The sequence below is a fragment of the Amphiprion ocellaris genome, chromosome 15 (genome assembly GCF_022539595.1).
Source record: "Amphiprion ocellaris isolate individual 3 ecotype Okinawa chromosome 15, ASM2253959v1, whole genome shotgun sequence".
NCBI classification, from domain to species: Eukaryota; Metazoa; Chordata; class Actinopteri; family Pomacentridae; genus Amphiprion; species Amphiprion ocellaris.
The window spans coordinates 5,625,288-5,643,919 of NC_072780.1; the positions used below are offsets into that span (position 1 = coordinate 5,625,288).

Genomic DNA, 18,632 nt, shown 5'->3' on the forward strand with positions numbered 1-18,632 from the left:
TGAGGGACAAAGTAGAAGCAGTGAGATACAGACAGACAGACAGACAGACAGACAGACAGACAGACAGACAGACAGACACGGAGCAGGTATGTCCTACATGCATGGACACTCAGGTCACTCTAGATAATTATACAACCAATGAGGGTTTTTCACTCTCTGTCTCCCCCCATACATTTATTAATTTACTGTATTAACCCTCACATGTCTGGATAAGTTTGTTCTGTTCACATTTGGACCCCACAAGCCTGTAAAACACACACACATGCACGCACACACACACAAACAGTCCTAACCCATTCTGCTCCGTACTGTATGTGAAGTTTAATTGGTGTTTTGGCGCTCTTTAGCGTTCATTGATTGAGTTAATTATGTCCTTAATGAGGACACTATTTATTCCTATATCTAATTAAAGGGTAGTTACACCACTTAATTGTCAGTGTCCTGGAAATGACCGAGCAAGTTGGAAACTGCCGTCCTGTGGGATCTGAAGTGTATGAGTGAGTGTCCTCAGTTTCTCCAAGTGCAGGATCTCTGTTGGCTGCACGCTGGCATGTGTTTCTAAGCGTGTAAAGGAGGCAAAGCACAAGCAGACAAAGACACTGATTTGACTTCATGTGCATCTAAAGAAAATGCAATCAAATTCTGAAAGTAGCACAGACTACAAGAGAAATGCTTGCTGTATGTGTTGTCTAACTGAAGATGTTTTGTCTGTTTCTGTTTAAATAAGTGGGAGTTCTCATCTGTAACCTTGCTAATTAGATATAAATGTCACTATACATGCCGTCTTTGTTACATATGGATAACACATATATGACATGAAACTGAGAGCATAGACAGAGTTAATATTAATTAATAACTTATTTTGTTGCTAAACATTACCATCAACATCTTTCATTCATCATTCAAGGCCTCATTTTGTAAGACCATAAGCTGAAACCATTTTCATGTTTTCCTTTCTACATTGTCAGTTTCATCCTGCTGAACATCCTTCTGTTTGGCCTCCCTACTGAAGACATTTTAAGTAGGGCTGCCTGATACTGCACAGTCGCAAGTTTGAATGGGAAGCAAGGCAAATTAACTCCAGCACATCATGCTACAGCTTTATTTGCTGTTTGATACAAACAGAAAACCTGCACTTTTGTTATTTTCCATGATGGTTCTACAAGAAAAGTCTGTCTTGTAGAAAATAATTTGCTCCATTTTTTGGGCTTCTTTGAGAAACAAATGTTTTATTTACAAGACACAGACTCAGTTGCCATGCAGACTCCACATATGCAGAGAAAAAGGAACAACAAACGTGGTGATCAGTGCATGTTGGGGAACCTGGTTTAAAGGATGTTGCTGCTGGACGGAGTTCCTGCAGCATCTTTGCTCCCAGAGTTCACACCCAGACACCTGCAGTTTCAAAATAAACGCTGCAGAGGACGACCCTGATGTTAGTCAGCTTCATCTCTGCTGGCAGATAAAGGGCGAGGCTATGGAAAGCCAAAAGTGCCACAATTCGTCTCTGTTTGCACATGATTCAAATTGGCTGTTGAGAAAATTCCGTAAATACTGCCGTAACAAAGGAGCTTAAGACCATCTTAATAAAATAAAAAGTGCCATCTTAATACATCTCACAAGAGCACCACATTATAGCTGCATTGTTGTAGCTTTTAGCCCTATTCGTACAGGATTAGTATTACCTCGGGACCAGTAGTGATTTGTAATAATTGCAAAGGATGTCTGTGATCTTAATCCTGTCCGAATGCATCATGTCTGTAATTTAAGTAAAAATTCCACCACAAATTACCTACCACCCAGCTGTATTACAGAGGCTGTGGTGGAAATTACTGACAGTATTTTAGGTGCAAATGCAGCAGTACGCTGATACACAAGAGGCCTATCTACATTTTGCAGAAACGGCAAAATCAGATCAACAAGAAGAGGGAAATTTGGGAGGATATTGAGATGGATGATATGCATAGCACCATGCAGTAAGAAATATTTTTCTAGACCTATCTTTACACACAAACGCCCTGATGGCCCGTTATCCCGACAACGCTGCCCACTGTTCTTAAGTCACGTTGCTGCTTTGACATATTTACTGTTGCTATGATGACTACATGCCACATTAAAAGTGATCATTTTAACCCGAACCCAAAGCTTTCCATAAACCTAACCAAGTGGTTTTTGTGCCTAAACATATTTACCTTTTGCACATGGGCGTGACAACAGCGGATGTTACGACGTGCACAGATTTGACATCATATCCGGGCTGTAATGTCAGTAAATTTGAATACAATACAGACTTCGCTTATCCTGTGTGAATGCATTGCAATAAACACAGATGTTGGTGGGGTAATTCACAAATTACCAGAGATCCCCAGGTAATACTAATCCCGTGCGCATAGCACATTTGACGGCATAAAAGGCTCCATTTTGATTTTAATTGTGAGCAAACAGAAGCGAATTGTGGCACTTTCAGCTTTCCATACAGGACAGCATTTACTGCAGGTCTTAAGTCTAACTGCCGTTCAAACTGAGAATAGTGCTGAAAAAAGCAGCTGCTCAAGATGCTTCCTCAGAAGGGCTTCAGAGGTTTTACAATTCTGCTTTCACTACTTGATCAATTGATCACTTTGTGCTTGTCGCCAATTATGAAATTGTTGAATTGAAAAACCTAAAGGTTTAATGTCATATGTTTCTTGAATGACCACAAAAGCCCTTTTTTGAGTCTCTATCTGCTTGCCCTTTTTTTTGCCATGTTGCAGGGGCAGGAAGGAAAGAAATAGGTTTGAGGCCATCATTATAACGTATCCCTTTCATTACTAGAAGTAATTTGGCTAATTAAATACATTTTAATGTAACAATATCGATATCAGTAGCTTTAGACATTTCATTTCTTGTAGTTAAGGAGATATATGTGTCATTTTGTTAGTTGTAGATTTTGCTGCTTTGTTTTTCACACACACACACAGACAGACAGCAGTGTTTCCAACGCTTCACAGGATGTTACATTGACTTACATTTATGAGTTACCTCCACCATACCCGTACCTTCTAGTAGCCTCGCCCTACTCTGACCTCAAAGCCAAGACTTTGTAGTAAAATGTAGTGATTTATGTTACGTTGTTTTCCTTTATCCTCCAAAAAAGGCTAACTTTCACAATGCAATGCAACGTACAGCCAGGTTTATGTCCCCACAACATGAGTAATCCAACTACTCACACACACATGAACACACACACCTGCACTGGTCAAATGTTAATGATTTCTTAAATCTTTCGGTGCTGAAATTCCTCAACCTTGCAGATGGACAGAATACTGATTGAGAGAGCGAGAGAATGAAAAAGAGAAAGAATGGTAATAAAAGATAGAATGTGTGTGTGTGTGTGTGTGTGTGTGTGTGTGTGTGTGTGTGTGAGAGAGAGAGAGAGAGAGAGAGAGAGAGAGAGAGAGAGAGAGAGAAGGAATTAAAAAAAATCAGTACTTAAAAATAATAACCATGTCATGGCCTGATTGGTTTGGTTTTCCCATATTTAACTCAGTGGACTGGGAAATGAGAGAAAGACAGAGAGAAATGGTGGCAGACTGAAGGAGAGAGAGGGGAGGTGCAAGGAGAGCAAAGAAGAAATGAAACAACAGATGGTGAATGGATGGAGAGAAGGACAGGAGAGTAAAAAGGAGAGAAAGAACAAACGAAGAAAAGGAAAAGATATAATATATGGAATGGAAGCAGAGGTCGGGGTTTAATATGCAATAGTCAGCTAAATATTTTAACTCATATTTTAAAAGCTGCTGTTTATGTTTTACAAAAACAAAAACATGAGATGATGGAACTACAAAATGCCCAGAATGAGTTCATGAGTTCAATCAAATATTGACTTTTAAATGTAATTTTTAATATTTATACATGATAAGGGATCTTATTAAAATGCTAGCTCTGTCCTTTACAAACCGTGTGACTCATTTGTTCTAAGAACTAAAGTAGTCATTTTAAAATGATTATAATATTGGTTAAACATTTTGATAATGACAAAACATTAAGCAGAAAGTGTTGGACTTAATTAAGGAATAAATAAAAAAAAAACATTGGTTGAGTTAGAGTAGCTGAATCTTTCCTACTCATTTGGAACTACACAAATATTTTTGAAACTGACATATTTATACATCTTACAGTGCCATTAAAAAGGCCTTTTATTGCTTTTCAATCTTAAATCATGGTCAGGATAATTGGCTGTTTTGACAAGAATTAGAACAAAAGATTTTTTCATGTCCAAGTGAAAAGAGATTTCTTCAAAGTGATGTCAAGTAGATAACAGTATAGAATATATAATAAGTAGTTACAATGTTCAAGTAGGTATTTACTTTACTACATTTATTTTACCCTTTACTTTTAAAAGCCTTCCAGGGCCTTCTGCTGAGAACCATCATGATGCTGCCACCATCACCATGCTTCATGGTGAGGATGGTGCGGCCTCAACCCGGCCGGCCAGCGGCAGATGGGTTCCCCCACATGGAATGGGTTCTGCTCAATGTTTCTCTCTGTAAAAAGACAGTTTTTTCTTGCCACTGTCGCCTTAGGGCTTGCTCTGGGGGTTCAGGCCAGTTAGGTTCTGTAAAGCGTCTTGAGACAATTTGAATTGTAATTGCCGCTAAATAATTAGAATTGAATTGAATTGAATTACAGATGATGTGCAATGTTTGGTTTCCAGCCAAACATAGTGACTTCAGAATCTTCCACATGCTTCTAGTGAACTCTAGTCGAGCTGTATTCAACAGTGGCTTTATCTTTCACAGTCTTTCATAAAGTCTTGGCTGAACAGGCAACAGTTGTTGTATACATAGTCTCTCTCTTCATCTGAGCCACTGAAGCTTGTGATTGCATCAGAGGAGTCATAGATGTCTCGGTGGCCTCAGTAACTAGTCTCTTTATTGCACAGTCACTCCGTTTTTGAGGACGACCTGCTCTAGGCTGATTTATGCATGTGCTATTTCCTTTCATTTTTAATTATGGATTTAATTGTACTTCAAGATACTTGGATTATTATTTTTTTGTATCCATCCCCTCATTTCTGCTTTTCAAAACTTTAAACATAGAGTTAAGTTAAACTGGGATATCATGCATTGCCAACAAGCAGCAACCTCTGATGGTGAAGGATAAAAGTCAACACAAAAATGCCAAAAAAAAAAAAACTGCAGTTCCTCCAACGACCACTTGAGGCTGGCTCCAAAAGTGAGTCAATCCCAGTTGATACCCATGTTAAAATACGTAACTTTACAGAAGAAATAAACATGTTTACAGTCTGGTACAATAAACACTTCTGGTCTCTATAGCTACATTCATCATTCAATTCAACTGTCCAGAGGTGAGTTTTTATGAAGATCTCCTGTTAAAGTTCTATTAAGGCTTACAGTTCTGCATAATTAGGGTGTGGAAACTTTGAGTTACAGCTAGGAGACATGGGCCTTCTCAGCTTCATTTACATTCTACCTCTTGCTTGCTTTGGGATTAGCCAGAAATTATGCAAAATTAGTTCATCTTCATATACCGTCTGTATACTGAAGGAGGCCAGTCCATAATGTTGAGTGTCTGTGCTGGAGATGAGAGAGAAATCTCAGTTTTTAGTTTATTTTCACTCCAGTTCTCCTCCTTCTGCCTTCAGCTATCATCCTTATTTCACCGTTTACTGATTACTTTCACACGTATCCGAGCTGTTACTGCTGAATGCAAACTTTTGCTGCTTCACATGAGAAACTTTCCACTGGCAAATTAGCGGGAAGGTATAGGAAGTTGAATGTGAGGCAGAAACAGCTACAGTGAGCTGTTAGATGAGGAGCTACTTGTGACTAACGCACCTCGTAATAAAGGTAAACAACTTTATCTTGCAAATGCGGTGCAGCAGAAGAACATTTGACTGCTTGCAGCTTTTCACGGCCTGGCTTAGCTCAACCTAATAGAACCGAGTTTACACATTAACCAATGCAGTTCACGTACTGTCACTGTGTAAGTATAACAGGGTCAATATGTAATTGCAGGACTTTTTGTATAATAGTTGACATTTTTGCTGTTTTCTAAAATACAAAATGGTTGTTATTAAATTGGGACAGTTATTTAGTTGACATTTTAGTGATATCCAGTCATTTTTTATTAAAAACCGAGACATGAAACAACAAAACCGAGACACAAAGTGACCAAAACAAGACACAAAAGGACAAAAACAAGACACAAAACGACAAAACCGAGACAAAAAAAACGACAAAATTGAGATAGAAAACGGCAAACCGAGAGACAAAATGACAAAAACAAGACACAAAATGACAAAATCGAGACAGAAAAAGACAAAACGGGCAACTTCATAAAAAGAACACAATCAAAACAATCTTTGAATGAACTCATTTTATTATTTTTTAGCCAATTAGAAGGTGGTTGTTATTAAATTGGGATGGTTATTTAGTTGACAGTTTAGTGATATCCAGACATTTTTTAATATTAAGTGATTGTTTCCATAATAAATAATTATGGAATTTGTAAAGACATGATCATAATGAACATAAAAACATTAATTTTTTTCTTTTAATAAAAATGTATGCAAGATATATCCCATGGACTTCAAAAGTCCCTCAATTATATATTTACCCAACAGCTTTTCATTCACTCATCAGACTTGGCCGTCTGGGAATCATCGATCATATCAATTCCTCTTGATATACTTCAATCTGGACCAAAGTAGTGGACTAACTGGCTGACCGACAGCAGCGTCCCAGTAGAGCTGTATGTCCCTCGCATCGCTACAAATATTGGCCAGCGACAAGGATGTTGCCAAGGACTAAAAGCACTGATTTGCCCACATTTTTTCTTCAGAAACAACCAGACACTCCTTCAGAAGAAACAAAAACCCGCTGTTTTCACATAATGAAATCAACCGCATTTGCATAAGTAGAACATTCTATTTACTTGTGCAAAACATCTCAGTACACTGAGGTGTGAGTGCAGGAGATGCACAAAGAAAACCTCACAGCAGATACAAACGAAGGCTGTGGTTTGCCTCATTACACTGGCCTTTAGCTCGGCCTCAGACAAGAAGTAATGAGCAGCAGGACAGCCACTCATTAGCCCAAATAGCTGCAATGGCAAAGGAAAGTCATGTTGCTCTCAGAAGGTGACGTTTAAACCTCTGTGAGAAACTGCTGAGCTTCCTCCCGGGAAAATGCTCCACAATTATACTTCTAACTTCTCTGAATTAAACATGACGCAGGCTGCATTCCCAAATAAAATTATTTTCTTTAAGTGATTATTATTACTCGCAGACGCAACTTGCAGGCTTTTATTGTGATAAACTTTGCTAGAGGTTATAATATAATCTTATCTATTATTCACAGTGAAATGATCTCTTTTCCTTTAACGCAGGAACCGATTCAAAAAGCTGCATATAGAAAACACTTGGAGAATAAAAACTGTAGCATGAACTTCGATTTCATGCCTCTGGTGCATGTATATAAGAGCGAGTTTGTCTCTGAACTCTGATTTCACGCCTCCAGCAGAGTCTAAAGCTTACAATGAGCCGCGGTGAGAGAGGAGGACGAAAGAAGACTTAATATGAATTCAGGATTATAAAACTCATAACACCCAAAGGACAGTTTCATTCCTGATTGAATGTTTATTGACATAAAGCCTGTGTCAGTGCTGACAGCGGTGGGAGGCCGAGTGAGAATATCATAATAAATAAAACAGCTCTCCTGGCACTTTCCACTGTTAACAGAAAAACACAGCAGGGAAATATTTGTTTTAAATAGATTTAAACTTTGATGTGTGGAAGTTTTTGTGAAATGAGCAATGGACTTGTCATGAATTAGATCTCAGCACTTGCTAGTGTTTGTTTTGGAAGCAGATTTGATCTGAATTAATTTCAGCAGGTTTTGATTCCTCATCAGCTCCACTAAAACCACTGGAACTAAAATATGTGTGTCTAATAGATCAACTTCATCCAAAATAGAACCTCTTGTTTGGTTATGATCAACATAGTTATGATAATTTACACATTAAAATACGTTTTCATTTACATAGAGTTCTAATTAAGTAAGAACCAGAAAAACTGAATAAATCTGATACATCCAGTATCAGCAAAACACTACTTAGATGCTGTTTTTCTGCAGTTTGCTCCAAACTTGAGTTGCAGTTTCTGCTGAAACAATGCATTAGTTTCTCTTCCTTATTCTGTCTCTGACATAAAGCCTCGTGTGCATTTGTTTCTGCTGAAGATACGCAGCGAATCTGATGATAACTTGCATTTTGTTTTAAAAAACTGCAGTTCTTTCCTCCACAGCTGATGCTCCTCCAACAGGCACTATTTTCAGCTGCACATTAATACACTTTTGGTGCTCTGGTGAATGTTTCTTACAGCAGGATGATGCATGTAGGACTGACTCAAAATAAACTCCACCGGTCGTATTCGTGGTAATGAAGGAAAATGTCTCCCAGTGCAACGCTGAGGCTCAGTGATGTGTTTTTAATAGTTTTTGGACGGAAATGGAGATCTATGACACAGGGGGATAAGATACTATATCAGACTTTGGATAGAACTTCTAGGTGGAAAGAAAATGCTGTTGGTTATGCTCCTCTCACGGAAATTTGTTCATGATAAAAAAAAAAAAAAAATACAATATTAACCCGACTTATTCTTTGTCTACGAGGAAAGTAGAGACTTAAGGTGTCATTTAAGTCTCATTTGACACACACACATTTTTTATTGTTAAATTTTTCTCCCCCTTTACATTATACTCTTAAGCTCTTGGCTATTTGAAATTCCTACCTGAAAAAAAAAACTAAATTCAATCAACCGTAGCTCCACAACTGTAAGGCTAAAATGAACATCCTTGGGCTCGATGGATATGAGACACTTGAGAGAATTTTGGAAATACAAGAAGTCTCCTTGTACCCATCACCAGGCCAGAAAGAGACTTAAAAAATCAACATATCAAAATTTTAGATGATAGAATACAGAAAATCCCTGCAGCAATGGGTCAGTAAACAATGATGTTATTAAATCTGCTCTAAAAATTCTTAACTGCAACTTGATACAACAGAAATGAATCACAACAACCCATTTCACTTTTATTTCTGACACATTTTTTGTGTATTTTGATGCATAACATTCAAAAAAGTTAATGAAAATGGAAAAAATAGGAGAAAAAACTCCCCAATTTTGCAAGTTTTCACACTTCCTTGAGCTAGTTTTTCACTTTTTGTGAGAAATAGCTCAGCCAATATATAATTGTGGGACTTTTTGTATCATAGTTGACATTTTTGGTGTTTTCAGGCCTAAAATCAACATTGCAGCCTATAACCAAACACCACATGACATTTTTACACATAATTCTTCTAAATATTATATATACAACTGAGTAAAATTGAAAGTTATTTCTAAAGATATTGTAGTAAACCTGTTGATATGCCATAAATCCACACTTGACTCACACACTACTTTATATTAAATAAGTCAGAAAGCCTTGGAGTCTGGCCAGTCTTTTCTTCAGGAGGAAATGACATCATGTGGAGCAGGTCATGTGATCTGGAATTAACACACTTCCATGAGAGGTGTTTTTGTAATGGGGAACTTAGATGAAAGTGATTTCTCAGACACAGATACAATTTGTTGTTTTCTATATAAAATTTGATATTTTGGCAAAAAAGAAATATCTGTCACGATTATCTCAACTTAATAAAAAGAACACAATCAAAACAATTTTTTGAACAAACTCATTTTATTATTGTTTAGCTAATTAGAAGGTGGTTGTTATTAAACTGGGACAGTTGTTTAGTTGAAATTTTAGTGATATCCAGTCATTTTTTATTACTGTGATTGTTTCCATAATAAATAATTATGGAATTTGTAAACACATGATCATAATGACCATAAAAAACATTAGTTTTTTATTTTTTATAAAAATGTATGCAAGATATATCCAATGGACTTCAAAAGTCCCTCAATTATATATCAACCCAGCTAATGAGCAATGCAGGACAGGACTAATCAGCTGTTTTCTCTTCTTTAATTGTTCCAGTTACAACTTGCATGATTGAGAACATTCTTGCACAGTTTTTTTGTTCTATTTTTGTCTTGCAGATGCCCAAAATTTGGTTTGCTTCTTCAAGGTTTTTGCTGAATGTGTCATGCTCAGCTTTTATTAATAAGCACGGCCTGCTCACAGCACAGGGACCTCCAAGATGAAATAAGGTATGCAAATTATGTATCTTGCATAAGATCTGACCAAATAAGCTGATAAACTTGATGCACAGACACACTTTGTGGTATCACAGTGCGTAAATAAAGCATAACTCTTGGCTTTTCCTATTAGATGTTTGCTGTCAGTCACTGTTCTCTTTGTTTACTAGAGTCAGTAAAGTTTGCACTGATTCATTTCTTCTCATTTGCAATGTGCTGGCTGCTTTCTCCCTTTTGATGGACAGAGATCTTACACTTTCTTGAGTTTAAGCTCGCAGCACATGACTGCACAGTTCAGGCAGAGTGTTTTGAACTGGATGCAAGGCTTGTTGTTATTCCCTTAATGTTGCAACCACTGCAAACAATGTCCTCACTCACTCATTAGCTCTCCACTCTTTCATGCTATTTATGTGTTCCTCTAACCATTTGTCGCTATTCTGCTTCATCTTTGCCTCGCTAACCTCTCGTCTTCTGTGACAAACTCCCCCGTAAAGTCCTTGTTATCTTCCTCTGTCCTGCATGGCTGTTTTTTAATCACTTATCAAATCAAATCAGGTTTATTTATACTAAATGTTTAAACCAACCAAAGCTGACCGAAGTGGTGCACATGTTCACAGTCAGGCAGCAACAGAAGTAGCGCAAAATCAGTTTGCAAAGACAACACAATAGTATAGAAGGCAAAACTTAATACCGAAGTTTAAGATAAAATAAACATAAAATGTAAACTATTTGCACCATTAAGAACAACCAAAGCCATTAAAATAAAGTAAGTCTTAAATTACCTTATATATTCACTACTGTCTGGCCAAAAAAAAAAAAAAAAAAAAAGTCGCCACCTGGATTTAAGTAAGCAAATAGGTAAGAGCCTTCCATTGGATAATTACTGCAGTGATGAATATGTTTCAGCTGCAACAACTTATTTAACTCTAGCTGATGGAGTGAGGAGCTTCTCATTTTTGAAACAACCATGTTGGAAGACAGATCCTGTGGTCATAGAAAGGATGTTAATCTGTCTCAGAAGAGTCAAATTATTGTCCTGCATCAATCAAAGAAAACAACTAAGGAAATTTCTGAAACTACTGAAATCAGGGTAAGAACCGTCTAACGCAGGGGTATTCAACTAAAATTCAAAGAGGTCCAGTCAGAGAAAATGTATTAAAGCAAAGGTCCGAAACATCATAAAGTCTGACTTCAATTACTGCAATATACGATGATGTAACCTAGAAGTTTTATTAGCCTGTGCATGTAATCAATAACTGACCATCAAATCAAATAAATTCAGTACGGTTCAAAAACATTTTGACATTTATTAAGAAATAACTTTTGATATAACTTTGCATCTTAAAATTAAGTGCAGAACTTGAAAAAGTAATGACTGAACAACCCAAACCAGCTTATATACATCTTTAACAATACCTAAATCTCAAAAAATGTAAACAATTGAACACTTTAACATTTTTTCCCTGTCTTGTTACTCCCCTTATATCCCATGCTGCTTAATGGGAGAACTGAGCTGCAGTTGATCTGCCAGTATTTTCTGAATTGTGTATTTTGAATTGTGGTCTGAATGGTGTCAGGGTTGTTCTCAAACACATTTGGAGCTCACTGGTCAGTCTGGAACCATATTCAGTTTTGATTATGTTCATAGTTGAGAAAGTTGCCTCCAGCTGGATGTTGAGCCAAACATGGTCAGCATGTGCAGGACTATTTCCCTCTCGGTGTCGCTTTATTCATTTCCTTTTTTGTCTGTCTCTCACCTCTCAACTGTTTTCTGAACGCAGAGCTGTGATGTTTAGCAGCTGAATGCAGAGAGTTCATTGGCTGAGTAGCGTCATGTGGGATGGCTGAACTCGTACGTAATTGGTCTGTGTGTTTCCTGCGCTGCTAACTAATGCCGTAAACACTGGGAAAGCTGTGCCGGTAAAACAGAAGCGACCGGTCAAAATTAAAATCCCGTTACAATTTACTGATTACAGGTCCGGTCCGTATAAGACGGAGTCTGGGTCCGGATCCGGACCGCGGTCCACCAGTTAGTGACCCCTGGTCTAATGCATCATTAAAACCTGAAGGATAGTGGAGAACCATCATCTTAGAGGAACAAATGTGGTCTGATGAGTCCAGATTTACCCTGTCCAGAGTGATGGGGGCATCAGGGTAAGAAGAGAGGTGGATGAAGTGATGAACTCATCATGTCTAGTGTCTACCAGCCTGTGGGGGTTAGAGTTATGATCTGGGGTTGGTCAGGTTCAGCAACGTTATGTTCCCAAAGAATGAGGTTAGCTGACTACCTGAATATACTGAATGACCAGGTCTTTCCATCAAAGCAGTTTTTCTTCTTTGATTACATGGACATGTTCCAAGATGATGATACCAGGATTCATGGGGTCACATTGAGAATGAGTGGATCAGGGAGCATGAGATGGATTGTCCTCCACAGAGTCCAGACTTCAGCCCCACTGAGAATCTTTGGGATGTTTTGGAGAAGACTTTGTGCAGCGGTTCGACTCTCCCATCATCAAAATAAGATCTTGGTGAAAAATTAGTGCATCTCTGGACAGAAATAAATGCTGTGACATTGCAGAAGCTTATGGAAACGATGCCACAGCGAATGAGTGTCGTACTCAAAGCTAAAGGCGGTCCAACAAAATATTAGAGCGTGCAATTTTTTTTTTTGGCCAGGCAGTGTATAAGGTCACCAAAATAAAGTTTCTGGAACCACAAACAGCACTGAATTTGCTTCAGTTGGGATACAGATGTAAATTTTTGCAGGTGTTAAGTGTAGCAAACGTTACCAAAAAAAGATAAGACAGGATAGGATAAGCTTTATCGATTCCTCACTTGGGAAATTTACGTCTTGTAAGTAGTGCCATAAGGCTGAATATAAAGATATAATATATGTCTCATGAAGACAATATACACATATGACTTGATGAAATTACACATGTCCAGGTATGGCATGGAGGATAATGTGCCCAGATTTCTGATATTGCAGTCAAAATTGTTACTGAGAGAAAAGACCAGCATCAACATGATGTTATTACACATGAAGAGCTGCAAAAGAACACTTGTTGTATCTTGTTGTTTGATCTGGAAGAGCTGTAAAGAGAGAACACAGAGAAGAAATAAGTTCCAAGAGAGACGTTTGGCAGCATAATGTGTGAGTCAAGAAGAGAAGGTTCCTGGACATGGAGGAAATCAGCTGTTTGAAATAGCATTAAGATAAACCTGATGAAGTCAGGAACAAACATTAAGAACAGACTACAAGGAGAACAATAAACAAGGAAATAGAAACATCGCCTCATGCCATTCTTAATAGAGAAATATTTCAAATTTGACCTAAATGTGACTCTCCTTGTGGGCCTTTTTGGATTTATGTGTTGTAGAATTCATTAACTCAACCTTATGCTCCAAAAATCACTCCAAAATGCTTTATTGAGCTTTCTTTGACAAAGTTTTAGTTACACTGTATTTTTTTGCAGGAACAAAATAAGGAAATTAATGTAGAAAACATCAGAAAAGTGTAACATCTCAGCATAAAACCATTAACACAAACTCAGTCCTGAACCGGTCAATATTTTAGAATCAGATCCACACATGGACTCTGAACACAAACAAAAGGTCTGTTTGCTTTTTACAAAAAGTCTCTTTCTCACAAATAGAGAATCATTTTCTTCTCTTACACAGGTGAGTGTTAAACAGCTGCACAAGGAACAATTTGAGGTAAAAATAATGATAATGGATCACAAAGCATGCTATAGTTCCAAATGAGTGTTTTAAAATCAAGCTTGGCAGGTCGTTTTGTGTCTTCTTTGGTAATATTGTCATCTCTGTAAATTCTTTTTAACTTGTCTGATAAAGCAGCAGGAACACACGAAGTAAACGAAGGTAAAAACAACCAAAGCTCAGCCTGGTTTGCTTTGTTAGAAAATATTCTTGACCAAACTTTAACAGCGAGGAAGATTCAGAGGTGACACGTCTTCTATCTTTTTTTGTTGTTTCCCTGCATGTGTTATCCTTCTTTTTTTTATTTGCACAGAGTTAATTCCTTGCCTTTTATCTTGCTGTGACAACGTTGGAAACTGCTTTTTGTTTCGGTTTTCAGACGTGACAGTTCTTTCAGTCACAATGAGAAGCTCTGTGGCGTTTTGCCTGGCTGTCAGCTTTGCCACGTTTGGATTTGGTAAGAAAAAAAAAACTGAACTGAAGAAGGAACTCTTTCATTAATGCTCACTCTTTTATTATTTTTTTCCTGAAAAGTGCAGCCAAGTGGGACAAAGTCAGAGAGATTATCAGCCTGAGGGAGCATTTTAGCAGATCAGTGCTGTTTGCATGTGCTGCCGTCGCGTCGTGTTGCTTCTGCTTCGCACCATAAATATTCATTCATAACATTTTCTGTGAGGTGTCAGGACATGCAGTTTGCTTTGTGCACAGCTGAGTCGCAGCTTTTTGCTTTGGTTTATTGACGAGACTCCAAAATATTAATGAAATACAACATGTTGCTGTTTTTTTTGTGTGAGGGACAGAACAGTAAAAACCCTGAACTTATTTCCACTATTGACATTCAGTGACTGATTCCATTTAATGTTTTCATCAAATCCATCAAAACTAGAGGAAATCTAAAGTGCAAACCCAACCAAAGCTCGGGTCTTAGGAATTTAATGAAGGATATTTATGTTTGCAAAACCAATTAAATTACATATACTGTTTCATTCCCCTTTTTAACAACAACTTCAGATATTTTGTCCTATTATGCCTCCATTTAAAAGGGCAAGATGGCTAAAAACTAGAATCAATCACAAATAAAACATTTCATTTCCCAGAAGTACATGCATACATGTGTGTATATGTACTACTAATGCTTGTAAAATACACAGATGAAAGCACATTAATTCCACATTTTTCCATTTTTTTATTGTGAAATTTTTGGAAAAGTTTGGACACACCTTCTGATTCAATGCTTTCTATTCATTTGTATTATTTTCTACATTGTAGATTAATACTGAAGAGTAACACTTTTTTGTTTACAACATAATTCCATATGTATTTTTTCATAGATTTGATATCTTCAGTATTAATCTACAATGTATAAAAACCACTGAGTGAGAAGGTGTGTCCAAACTTTTGACTAGTTGTGTATATCTCATATTTAGCAAAGAAATCTATGTGAAATGATAGATATCTTGTATGTATATCACCTGTACTTCTTCATCTGTTAAGTGTAGCTAAGTATAACTAATTTTCAAAATATATTTACAGCATTAAACTTGAATTTATGTTTCATCTATGAAAAATATAATTGAAAATATAATTGAAAATCATGTGTGTGAAAACTAAGGTACTGTCACAAGTGAAGTAAATAAATAAGAGTATTTTCAAAAGCAAATGTCAGTGGTTTTAAAACAGAATACTCTTTTTGTACTATCATGCGGCTGTTTAGCCTTTGGCCTTAAAAATAGTCCAACATTTGTGGTGATAAACTTCTTACAGGGAAAACAAATAAATCTGTCCACAGTCAGTGTAGCTGCACCTCTGAAGCTCACTAATGAACATGTTCTACTGTAACTGTGTTTAGTCAGTAGAGAAAAGAAAGTATATAAACAGTTGGCTGTGGTTTTGTGGAATTAAAAAGCTCCTATATCTGTGACGTTAAGCTGAACTAACCTGCTTCCTGTTTACTACACAGACATAAGAGTTGCATCAACCTTCTTATCAACTCTCAGCACGAAAGCAAACAGAAATGTCCATCTAATCCTTTAAACGTGTGAAACTTCGGCTCCTCCTCACTTAAAGCTCGACCTCTTAGACGAACATGTAAAAAATGACTGATTAGGCTTCGTCGGTCCAGATAAAGGACTTGAACCAGCTGAACTGTGTGTGTCCAGGCGTCTCTCTGCAGTGTTATTCCTGCCCAGATGGATCCTCCACCAGCTGTGAGGTCACTCAGGAGTGTAACCAGGGAGAAGACGGCTGCCTCAAACTCACCAGCGGAGGTACGAATTATTCAAAAGTAGCTCAAACGTGACAATAGTTAAACATATTAAATAGATGTTGAGTGTGTTGTTAAACAGAAACTTTATTGTGAAACTGATAAATCATTTTATAGAAGGAAAGTTACATTTTCTATTTAATTGTGACAGCTCATGCATCACTCTTAATAGTTATAATAGTCCTGTCAATAATAATTAGTAATGATTAGGGATGGCCCATATTGGCCTAAAAATGTAATATTGGTCAATACTGTTATCGATTTTTTGCCCATTATAAAAACCGATAAAATAGTGCCTGCATTTCGCCGACAATTTTCAAAATTGTACAGTATAGTACACACTGTTGTTTTAGACAATTCAAAAAATTATACGGCATTTTTCCATAACTTAAGTTGAAGTATTTTTCTTATTTTGCACAGACATTGTTTACATTTGGAAAGTCTTGTTGCATTTGAGAATGCATCCAGTGGGGTATCACAATAAAATGAGGCATGATGTGTTAATTCCACATCAGGAGATATGTGATGTTACCTAAAATTAGTTAAATGGCCCGCATAAATCGGAAACAGTTGATATCGGTGTTGGAAATTGAGAGTTGGACAATATCGGCATATCGGTTATTGGCAAAAAAAAAAAAAAAAAAAAAGCCAATACTGGACAGTCTTGGTAATGAATGACTTTTACTCTCATTTAACCCTCTGAAACCGAAGCAGTGTCTGGCTGTTTTTTTGTTTAGTTTATTTGCTCCTGTCACATTATTACTCACTGTGGACTAATTTTTCACTGCAAAATGAAGTCCTGCACCTCTGCGGAAACAGCACAACCATAGCTGGAAGTAGACAGAACTCAAACATGTTTTTTGTGCAGTAGGATACAGTTATAATGCCTTAGATTATGTGAACAAAGAAAAAACTACATACTTGTCCATACTTGTCTTCTATCTGCTTCAGTTCAGCTCATTAAGATGGAAAGTCCTTGATTTTTTGTCACAACTGAGTCACTGATAGCTTCATGGTTGCGCTACAGACTACTGAATTTTGTATATTTGACAAAACCTTAAATGCTCAATGTTCTCTAACACTGCATTTGTAAAAACTGCCTTGAACTTGACAACACCTTGTTTTTTTCATGTATTTTACATCTTGATACTTCTAAATTTATCTTTTATTGCCCTTTATTCAAACTTGCTGACTTGCTTCGCGTGTTATTGTTAATAAAAAGCACAACACAGCTATTGGTGTCTGTTCTAATCAATATAATCGTACTGATCTCACACTGTTTCCCCTCAGAAAAGACCTACACCCGTTGTCTGAGGTACACAGACTGTGACTTCATGACCCTGGCCGTTAGATACTCCCTCCCTGACTTCACCTTCGACTGCTGTCAGTCCAAACTCTGCAACAGCCAAAACAAAAGTTTCTTTCAGAAGATGAAAGATTTGTTTGGTTAAATCATGAAAGAAAATTTCAGTCTTAATTGCAACCTTTATTTGCTGAACATTGTTCTAAACTCAACAAAAGAATCTTAATAAACTGTGCGATGACTTCTTAAAGCACTTCAGTCATAGTTTATTGGATTTGTTGCAAAGACTCTCTGTCTTTCTGGAGGAAGTGCACTTTTAGGATGAGACACCAGGGCCAACAATGAAACATTTTGACGTTTGACTGAACCGATGCCAAAGAGACAAACAGAGAAGGAAAAGTTGGAGGGTTGGCTGATGCACTCATGCTGCTGTGTTTCGCCACAGACCATATGTCTTCCTGCGTTTATCCACACTGCAAAAACATTCACCTTATCAATTAAGTTTTGTTTGATACAAAGCAGGACAGAGCAGCCGAATGCACATTCAGTTCCACATTTAGTGAATTCAGAGGCTCTTAATTTGGTCTTGAAGATGGAAAAAATGACAAGAAACGTGGTTTTCATTCACAACAATTATGAAGAAAAAAGCTATTAGAAAATATTTATATTTTCTTCTCTGTCACTGACTAACTTGCTTCAAACATTGCAGGAGCTAATTATAACGTACAACATTCCTTTAAAAATCCAATTAGAACTGGAGACAAACTGAAAAAATATTAAGGATTTGTTAATGGATTTCCGACATTTTTAACCTGCAATAATAACAGAAATGGAGGATTTTCAAAACCTGTAACTCAGAAATGTATTGCTTTAATCTAATCTACAAAGCATAGAAAATGATAAACATAAATATCTGTCATGATTATCTCAACTGAATAAAAAGAACACAATCAAAACTTTTTAAATAAGCTCATTTTATTATTGTTTAGCAAATTAGGAGAGGGTTGTTATTAAATTGGGATGGTTATTTAGTTGACATTTTAGTGATATTCAGTAATTTTTTTATTACCAAGTGACTGTTTCCATAATAAATAATTATGGAATTTGCAAAGACATGATCATAATGAACATAAAAA

The 18,632-nt window shown here is 36.9% G+C and overlaps 1 protein-coding gene across 1 annotated transcript; it reads left to right on the forward strand.

Moving 5' to 3' along the window:
* Positions 1-13,899: 13,899 nt before the first annotated feature.
* LOC111586812 (CD59 glycoprotein-like) lies at positions 13,900-17,749 on the forward strand. Its single transcript, XM_055018144.1, has 4 exons — positions 13,900-14,174; positions 14,310-14,387; positions 16,090-16,197; positions 17,484-17,749. Exons 2-4 carry the CDS (start codon positions 14,333-14,335, stop codon positions 17,642-17,644), a joined length of 324 nt encoding a protein of 107 aa, XP_054874119.1. The 5' UTR covers positions 13,900-14,174; positions 14,310-14,332; the 3' UTR covers positions 17,645-17,749.
* The last annotated feature ends 883 nt before the right edge of the window (positions 17,750-18,632 follow it).

Coding starts and splice junctions, on each gene's coding strand:
- LOC111586812 (XM_055018144.1), top strand. CDS start 14,333: ATGAGAAGCTCTGTGGCGTTTTGCCTGGCTGTCAGCTTTGCCACGTTT. Junction 14,388..16,089: donor CTTTGCCACGTTTGGATTTG/GTAAGAAAAAAA, acceptor GTGTGTGTCCAG/GCGTCTCTCTGCAGTGTTAT. Junction 16,198..17,483: donor CCTCAAACTCACCAGCGGAG/GTACGAATTATT, acceptor GTTTCCCCTCAG/AAAAGACCTACACCCGTTGT.